Source organism: Sorex fumeus, unplaced genomic scaffold, assembly GCF_029834395.1.
Source record: "Sorex fumeus unplaced genomic scaffold, SorFum_2.1 ptg000013l, whole genome shotgun sequence".
Taxonomy (NCBI): Eukaryota; Metazoa; Chordata; class Mammalia; order Eulipotyphla; family Soricidae; genus Sorex; species Sorex fumeus.
Window position 1 is genome coordinate 1,328,097 of NW_026606070.1, and position 9,404 is coordinate 1,337,500.

The window sequence follows — 9,404 nt, forward strand, 5'->3', positions numbered from 1 at the left end:
CGCGCCTAACCCCGCCCCCCCCCCACACCCATACGCATTATCCTTGATTTATCACTTTATTGTTTATTCCAACATTTATCAATAACTTAAGTAAAATACACCAAGTCTATCTACACGCAGTCTCTAAGGAAGAAAGAAGAATCCCGAAGCCAGAGTCACGAGAGGGAGGTCATGGTCACGATATGGTAGGATCAAAGCCTGTGTTGTTGTTGATGGCGACCAGAAGTGCTTCCTTCATTCTCTTCTTTGTAGAATATTTGGGCAGATCCAGAATATTGTAACATATCAGCGATCTCATGTTATCACTTTCACAAAAAAGCTCAGGAGAGCGAAAAAGGATTCCAATATTCCTCATGCCACTTGCTTGTAACCTATCATTTCCTGTAAGAAAAACTAGAAAGGAACAGACTTTGGTTAAGGTATGGTTAAGATATTTGAGAGGGAGGGAGGGAGGGAGGGAGAAAGAGAGACAGAGACAGAGACAGAGGAGAGAGAGAGAGAGGGAGGAGAGAGAGAGGAGAGAGAGAGACAGACAGAGACAGAGACAAAGAGAGGAGAGAGAGAAAGAGAGAGAGGGAGGAGAGAGAGAATGTGCACTCAGTGGACTAGATTTCATGCTATGTGTGCAAGAGGCCTGGGTTTGATCCCTGGCACTTCACAATCCCCCAAGCACGCTGTTGGGCATTGGCCCTGAGCACACCTTTGTGTATCCCAAAACAACAACAACACACTATTTCACAGAAATGGGAAACTTCCAAGGGGAAGAACTGATGATCTCATGCCACAGGTATCTACGTCATGCCCTCGACAACGCAGAGCTACACTTGGGCCATCTGGGGGCAGAGAAAAATGACGGCGTTTGGTATCTGTCCACAGCAAGTTCCTGGTCTGGTTGGAGGGCAGACGGGGTCAGAGGGGGATTAGGGATTCCGCGAAAAGACAACAGCAAGATGGGCCATTCGGCGTAGCCAGAAGATGCATCAAGCCCGGATCTGAGGCTTAGGACGAGGGAGAGAGCTTGGGCTGGAGGACTCACGCAGGCGTCCCCTCCGGTTGGCTCTGGTTGGCACAAGTGTGTGGGAGCACCTCAACCGAGTCTGTGTAGTGAGCACCACAACCAAGAGTGTGGGAGCTCCTCAACCAGTGTACGGGAGCATGTCAAGCAAGTGTGGGAGCACCCCAACTGTGTGTGGGAGCACCTCAACCAAGTGTGTGGGAGCACCTCAACCAAGTGTGTGTGAGTACACTGAGCAAGTGTGTGGAGCACCCAACAAGCAGTATGACTGACTGAGCATGCAAATAGAGAACCAATGACAACAACAAATCAACGAAAGGGAAAGGCAGGGAGGAACTGACTGAAAAAGGGAGTGGGCAGGGGGAACTGGGTGGGAAAGGGAGCGGGCAGGGGGAACTGGGTGGGAAAGGGGGCGGGCAGGGGGAACTGGGTGGGAAAGGGGGCGGGCAGGGGGAACTGGGTGGGAAAGGGGGCGGGCAGGGGGAACTGGGTGGGAAAGGGGGCGGGCAGGGGGAACTGGGTGGGAAAGGGGGCGGGCAGGGGGAACTGGGTGGGAAAGGGGGCGGGCAGGGGGAACTGGGTGGGAAAGGGGGCGGGCAGGGGGAACTGGGTGGGAAAGGGGGCGGGCAGGGGGAACTGGGTGGGAAAGGGGGCGGGCAGGGGGAACTGGGTGGGAAAGGGGGCGGGCAGGGGGAACTGGGTGGGAAAGGGGGCGGGCAGGGGGAACTGGGTGGGAAAGGGAACGGGCAGGGGGAGCTGGGTGGGAAAGGGGGCGGGCAGGGGGAGCTGGGTGGGAAAGGGAACGGGCAGGGGGAACTGGGTGGGAAAGGGGGCGGGCAGGGGGAGCTGGGTGGGAAAGGGAACGGGCAGGGGGAACTGGGTGGGAAAGGGGGCGGGCAGGGGGAGCTGGGTGGGAAAGGGGGCGGGCAGGGGGAACTGGGTGGGAAAGGGAGTGAGCAGAGGGAAGCTGGCTCTCTGTGTGGGAGAAAGAACCAGGCTGTGCCTGGTGGGAAACGCAGGTTCTGAACTCTCCTGTGTGAGGCCCTCGCGACAGTGCAGCAGGGCAGGCGCTCGCCTTGTGCACAGCTGGCCCAGGTTCCGGCTCAGGTGCCACATTTGGTCCCCTGAACCTCACGAGGAGGGACCCTGAGCACAGAGCCACTGCCTGGGCACCCCCAGAAGTGCCCCTACAAAATAAAACAGACAAACACCCTTTGCTGGGCCCCCAACACGTGGCCGTCATTAACACCATCGTTAGTGACTTCATCACAACTGGGACGCTGGTCTTTGACAAACACGTTCGCAAAATCAGAGACCCGTCTGCCAGGAATACTTACAAAGAAATTTCTTCTTTTCCTCCAAAGACAGTTTGTGGAACACCTCCCAAAACATTTTGATAGTGGGATGTGATGGGGAGTAGCCTGAATTTTCGGAATATACTGAATTCTTGACAAAAAGAGAGAGAAATAGTTTTTAGAAGAGACGCATGGCCCCCTGCCTGGGGAAACTGGGGACATTTTCGTTAGCACCTACCTTTTCAAACTGTTTCCAATCATAATCAGTATTTCCAATCATCGCTTGCCTTAGTTCTTCTGGCTTGAACAGTCGCCTAATTAAGCTCTCGTCACAGACTCTGTAAAATCCTCTCTGAAACTCCTTATAAACCACCTCCACGGACGTGTTGAAAATGTAATTGACGTACTCAGAAACGTATCTGTCCCTGGAGGAAGTAAAGTTTTTCAGTTAGCAGCAGTGGTGAAAATATTCTGCACTTTGTCCTTCGTATCATTTTTGTTGCAAAATAAATAAATAAGTCATTTATGCAGTATCGACAGCCCAGAAAGGTGCAGAGATATTGAAATATTCGGGCAGTTAGGAAAAGGAACTCTAACACACTCCTCGAGGCCAGACTTCGCTTTGGTCCTGTTTCCTAGCTGGAGTTGGAATGGATCTTTATGTACTTGTTTTGTAGTTTTTAGTCACAAGCAGGGGTACCCAGAGCTTCGTGGCGACTCCCGACTCTCTCTCAGTGTAATATTGGGTGCTGAGGCACCTGGGCCGGCTGCAAGGACTTCGACAAACTCCTTGATCAGGTATGATAATTTTCACATTAAAATGGTTTTTAGATTTATTGATTTTAATATGAGAACTTTGTCATCTAATTGCAGCTCTAGAGTTGTGTCAACAGTTGTGTCGTTTTTGTCTCCATTCAAAATAAACATTTAAAGAAAAAAAAGAATAGGATCTGGTACAGAATAGAGACTCAAAAATAATTATCATACTAAGAGCTAGTGAAAAGTTCTGCAAAGGAGCTATTGGGGTGGGGGGTGGCCACACCGGGTGGTGCTCAGGGCCAACTCCTGGCTCCTTGTTCAGGCGTCACTCCCGGTGGTGCTGGAGAGCCACGTGACTCTGAGGCCCCCACTTACAAAGCGTGTGTCCACACCCTCAAGCTACCTCTGCAGTCCCAGCAAACACCTGGACTCCTTCCTCCCCTTCTCTCACTCCGTCACTGTTTCATTTTTCTAAAAGACGAGAAGCTAAAATCACTTGATCACTTGATCACTTGACTTCCTGTTACCATCGATTTGCTCGAGCGGGTGCCAGTAACGTTTCCATCTGTCCCTGTCACGTGCTAATGTAGCCGAATGGCGTCTGTTCACTGCAGGAACACGAAGAGCCTCAAACCGATCGTTCAGGATCTTGACAAAGAAGTCTGACCATCTTGTAGGTGGGTGTCCACGTGATCTTTTGACGTCCTGTGGAATCCTGTCGGTAACGGTTCTGGTTCAGTGGTTGTCTTCAAATCTCATTACATGTCCGGCCCATCTGATTTTCGACGCCTTGGCAAACGAGACTGCGTCCCTGATTCTTGAGCGTCGACAGAGGTTGGAACTCCGGATTCTTTCTCTCACTTGAGTGAAACGTGATATTCCGAGCATAGCTCTTTCGATTCCTCTTTGGGAGACCCGAACAGCGTTCTCATCCTGTTTGCATAGGGCCCAGGTCTCTAAAATCATCATCTACAACAACTTCTAAGCTAGAGTGGCATGTCATGTGCAGGCAAAGCCGATGTTCCAACTCCCCACACTCCCTGCGTGGTCAGCCTAGAGAGTAGAGCGGTTTCGGGCGTTTGCCTTGCACCCTGCCAAACCTGGTGTGAATCCACATCGGTACGTAGAGGGTGCCCTGAGCACTGTCAGGGCTCACTCCTGGGCACAGAGCCAGGACCAGCCGCTGGGCTACAGGGAGTGTCCCAGGAACAGAACAACAACTATCAACTCACTTCGTGGTCTGGTCCACAAGTATAGTTGACCCATTCGGAATTAAATCCACATCATTTTGGTCCCAGTGTACCTATAACCAAAATAAGTTCAGTTACCAAATTTTGAATGTATAAATAATCAACCATAACACCACTGTTGCTACTACAGTTTTCTCTGTAGAATTTTAGATAACTAAAAGTTCGGTGATTATTTATGTAGCCTGACCTTTTATAATACATATGTCACTTGTCACCCGTATTGTCCCCTAAGCACCGCCAGGAGTAGTTCCTGAGTGCATGAGCCAGGAGGAACCCCTGTGCATCGCCGGGTGTGACCAAAAAAGCAAAAAAAAAAAAAAAAAAAAACCAAAAACAAAACCTCAGCTACCAATAACGTGGCAAATCACAGTTTAATTAAATTGCTCAATTAATTTTAATTGTTTATAAAAGAAGTCTCATGTTTAAGATACTGTCCTCCCATTGTTCATTAATTTGCTCAAGTGGGCCCAGTAACATCTCCATTTTGAGACTTATTGTTACTGTGATTGGCATATCGAATACGTCATGGGTAGATTGCCAGGCTTTGCCGTGCGGGTGAGATACTCTCAGTAGCTTATCAGGCTTTCCAAAAGGGGTGAAGAAATCGAACCCGGCTCGGCCAAGCTGGCTGCACCCAAGGCAAACGCCCTAACGCTGTACTATACTATCTAAAATTATTTTTAAAACAAGATTATCTGCAATCTGGTTTTCTTTCATACTCACATTAAAGTCTAAGTGGAGATTTTCAATGTCGTCACCTTCACAATTTAGAACTTCTTGCAAATTCCTATGAAAATGTTTGATGTAAATTATATATTTTTTACCAGAACAATAGCACCATGAGTAGGGCACTTGCCTTGCAAGCTCCCAACACAAGCTTGATCCCTGGTATCTCCATGGGTCCCCCTGAGCCCTGTCAGGAGAGATTCCTGAGGGTAGAGCCAGGAGGAACCCCTGAGCATCACCGGGTGTGGCCCCAAAAACGAAAAAAATAAATTACTTTTTAAAAATTCTTTATAAGTTATATTTCTTGATAAAAGTAGTCACGAATGAATGAATGTTCAATGGAAAACTCTTCTGAATGATCTGAAAATAAACGAAACACCAGGTGCATTTCCTCTCCTTCATTCCCTCACTCCTTGGCAGGGCTAACCTGGCAGTCTAGTGGTCACTCCCGAGAAAGGGGCCCCCTCCCCCAGGCCAGGAATTCTCCCCCAGGAGTGAGTGTGCTTCCCCAGAAGACATTTGCCCCACCCAGGAGCTCTCTAGTGGCAGAACATTAGGGGGAGTCAGCCTTGAGCTGCTGGGGACCCTGAGGAAGGAGGACAGCCCCCCACGACCAGCCCAACCCAGACTGAACGCCCAACCCTTGCACGGCAGGACACAGCAGGAACTGTGTCCATCTCAGCGTCCCCTGGGAGGTCAGAAGAAGAGAGACCCTCCCTTCAGCCTAGACTATCAAAATAGATTTCCTAGAAAAGGTCCTGTGGAGAGAGACTGGAGCTCAGGAACTCACACATGAAGATGTGCTCCACACGCAGATGGAGCACTGGACTACACTCCTGCCCTAAGGGTTCCTTGGTTGGTGTTTTGGTTTTGTTTGGGGGGGGGGGACCCAGAGCCTCATGCTTACATTGGCACTGTAGCACTGTCCTCCCGTTGTTCATTGATTTGCTCGAGCGGGCACCAGTAACATCTCCACAACAAATTGTGAGACTTGGTTGTTACTGTGTCTGGCATATCGAATACGTCACGGGGAGCTTGCCAGGCTCTGCCGTGCGGGCGGGATACTCTCGGCAGCTTGCCGGGCTCTCCGAGAGGGACGGACAAATCGAACCCGGGTCGGTCTTGAGCAAGGCAAACACCCTACCCGCGTACCCAGCAGTGCTCAGAACTTACTCCTCTCTCTGCTCAGGGATCACTCTCTGTGGTGTCGGTGCAGGGTGAGGTATGGGAGGACCGTCTGCATGGGATGCTGAAACTCAAGCCCCGCTGACGGCCACATGCTAAGTACCGCCTGCTGTGCTACTGCTCTGCCTCCTTTATTCCCTTTTTGGGTTTTGGGTCACACCCCACGATGCTCAGGGATTGCCCCTGGCTCTGTGCTCAGAAATCACTCCTGGTGATGCTCAGGGGACGCTATGGGATGCCGGGGATCGAACCCGGGTTGACTGTGTGTAGGTAAGTGCCTCCCGACACTGTCTGATCTCTCCAACTCCAGGAAGACATTTTCACTGTTCACAATCGGTAAGCAAAAAAAAAAAATCTCATTTGCGTTCATTTTTTTATGATCCACGTTCTTGATGTTGTTGTTGTAGCTGTTGTTGGTTTGGGGCCTCCCCTGGTGGTGCTCAGGGGTTACTCCTGACCCTGCTGCAGTCGGGGATCACACCTGGCAGGGCTCAGGGGACCATACAGGACGTCAAGGATTGAGTCCAACCACAAGCAAAGCAAGCACCCTACCCGTGGTCCTATCGCCCCAAGCCTACAATCAGATTCTTCTCAGCGATACTGTGGGCAGACCTATGGGATGCTGATACTCATTCTACGCCTCTCATACATGCTGCTAACGTTTTCTTTGTAGGACATGGCCTGCCTTCTAACTTACAAGCAGTATTTTTCACTCCTGAAAAAAATAAAGCTGATGACATGCTTAAACATCAAAATTGACATAGCGTGTGTGTGTGTGTGTGAAAGAGAGAGAGAGAGAGAGAGAGAGAGAGAGAGAGAGAGAGAGAGAGAGAGAGAGAGATTACGTATAGTATTTATTCCTGAATAAGTAAAGTAAAGGCCCTCCCGTTGATTATCGATTTGCTCGAGCGGGCCCAGTAACGTCTCCATTGGAGACTTTGTTGTTACTGTGTCTGGCATATCGAATACTCTCGGTAGCATATCGAATACTCTCTGTTATTCCTGAATAACACTAAGGATTATCTACTTACCTTCTCAATACAGGACTGAGTTCTTCTAAATCTTCCAGTGATGGATTTTGGCCCAAAAGTTTTTTAAACAAAGCCAGTGGGAATGGAATATAGGCAACTTTTACATTGTATAAAGAAAGTCCACAGAGAATTCCAAAGAGGTAATACCTCTCCTTCTCCACTACAGGCTACAAAAAAAAAAAAAAAAAAGATCCTGATGTGTTATAATCCACAATACACAATTAGGCTGAACTAGAGGGGGAGAAATGGTTTTGATTTTCTTTTCTGAAAGTCACAAATTTCTCTTTAGAGCACTGTGATTCAAGAAAATAAAAGTCTTAAGTTCTGAGAAGCAGCTAAAATACAATTTCTAACACGTAGCTTCATACATTGAAACCACACACGGGAACATGTTACCTGAGTTACAGATAAATAAACGACAAATAAACTAGAAAGACTGCACCGTGGCACTGCACTGTCCTGTTGTTCATCGATTTCCTCGAGCGGGCCCTGTAAGGTCTCCATCGTGAGACTTGTTGTCACTGTGTTTAGCATATCGAATACGTCACGGGGAGCTTGCCAGGCTTTGCCATACAGGCGAGATACCATAATAACAACTTTTTTTTTTTGCTTTTGGGGTCACACCCAACAATGCACAGGGGTTCCTTCTGGTTCTGCAACCAGAAATAAATAAAAATAAATGTGTTCTATAATTAAAGATCTAAACCAACAGTCATGAATCCTGAGCAAGCACATTTTCTTTCTGTGACTAACGGAATTCCAGAATTTGTAAAGCGTCCTCAAGCTTCATTGAGCTTTCCCTCGGAAATGCTTTCTCTTGCACGTGTCTCTCATCAAGCAGGCAGGTAGAAATTGGGTTTCCATTTAACCGATGAGAAAGCTGAGGGCTCAGAGGTCGTGGCGAATGCACCGGTCACCACCAAAGGCCAGAACTTGGGGCATCTACCCCCCACTACACTTCCTTCCTCCCCCTGTTCTGCCTCCCAAGAGAAACTCAGAACTTGTCTTAGCAGGAAGCTTAACAGGGGTGGGGCGGGGGGAGGGAAGGGCCCTGGAAAATAGCGCAGACTCCGGGCGGAGGGTGAGCTGCTGAGATCACGCAGGTACGGAACCCTACTAGTAACCGTTTTATAAACCACGGCGCCCCGAAAACAAAATGGAAAATAATTTTTTTGTTTTATTAGTGAAACACCATGAGGCACAGTTGAGGACTTACAAGTTGTTGTGCTTGGGTTTCAGTTATACAATGATCGAGTACCCATCCCTCCACCAGCGCCCATCCTCCACCACCACGGGTCCCAGCATCCCTCCCACCCCCGTTCCCCCCATCCTACCCTGTCTCGGTGGCAAGGCATTCCCTTTTGTTCTCTCTCTCTTTCTCCTTTTGGGTCCTGTGATTTGCAAAAGAGGCATTGAGTGGCAATCATGTTTGGTCCATAGTCTACTTTCAGCATGCTTCTCCCATCCTGGGTGGATCTTCCCAGCACCCTTTATTTGGTGCTCTCTTCTCTATCTGAGCTGCCTTTACCCCTAGAGTGTGCAGCTGGCCTCTAAGCCATGGAGTGAACAACCTGGTATTTATCACAGCTGCTCTTGGGTGTTAGTCTCTTATTTTGTTACTTTATGTCCCCCAGATGAATGCAGTCTTTTTATGTCTGTCCCTCTCTTTCTGACTCATTTCGCTTAGCATAATATTTTCCATGTAGTACCACTTGTATGTAAATTTCATGACTTCGTCTTTTCTAACAGCTGCATAGTACTCCATCGTGTAGATGTACCAAAGTTTCTTTAACCAGTCATCTGTTCTCAGGCACTCAGGTTTTTTCCAGATTCTAGCTATTGTAAACAGTGCTGCAATGAGTAAACAAGTGCGGATGTCATTTTTTAAGTGAAAAAGAGAAGACTTACATTGGCAGGAAACCACATACAGGACCCCTTTTTGGGATATGTGAACATGCCATAGCTGCTCTCCGTCATCCTTTCGAACACAGCCTTGAAGAACTCGGACACCACCCCTCCATATTTTGGACGAGTTTCTCCAATAAATCCAACCTGGGGAGAGAGAACATGACCTCAGGCCCCCGTCTACTATAGAATGGTGTGACCCTTCCAGAGATGCTCACTCCCTGCACCCACGCCCCGA

General features: G+C 48.8%; 1 protein-coding gene across 1 annotated transcript in view; it reads right to left on the minus strand.

Annotated features, from left to right (window-relative positions):
• Positions 1–40: 40 nt before the first annotated feature.
• Positions 41–9,404, minus strand: part of LOC130020539 (probable E3 ubiquitin-protein ligase HERC6) — a 53,841-nt gene continuing 44,477 nt past the window's right edge. The window contains exons 17-24 of the mRNA XM_056111135.1: positions 9,170–9,313; positions 8,596–8,652; positions 7,262–7,428; positions 5,043–5,106; positions 4,302–4,372; positions 2,549–2,735; positions 2,353–2,461; positions 41–393 (exon numbers count right to left, since the gene is read on the minus strand). Coding sequence (XP_055967110.1) covers positions 176–393; positions 2,353–2,461; positions 2,549–2,735; positions 4,302–4,372; positions 5,043–5,106; positions 7,262–7,428; positions 8,596–8,652; positions 9,170–9,313 — 1,017 coding nt within the window. The 3' untranslated portion in view covers positions 41–175. The remainder of the gene's footprint in view (positions 394–2,352; positions 2,462–2,548; positions 2,736–4,301; positions 4,373–5,042; positions 5,107–7,261; positions 7,429–8,595; positions 8,653–9,169; positions 9,314–9,404) is intronic.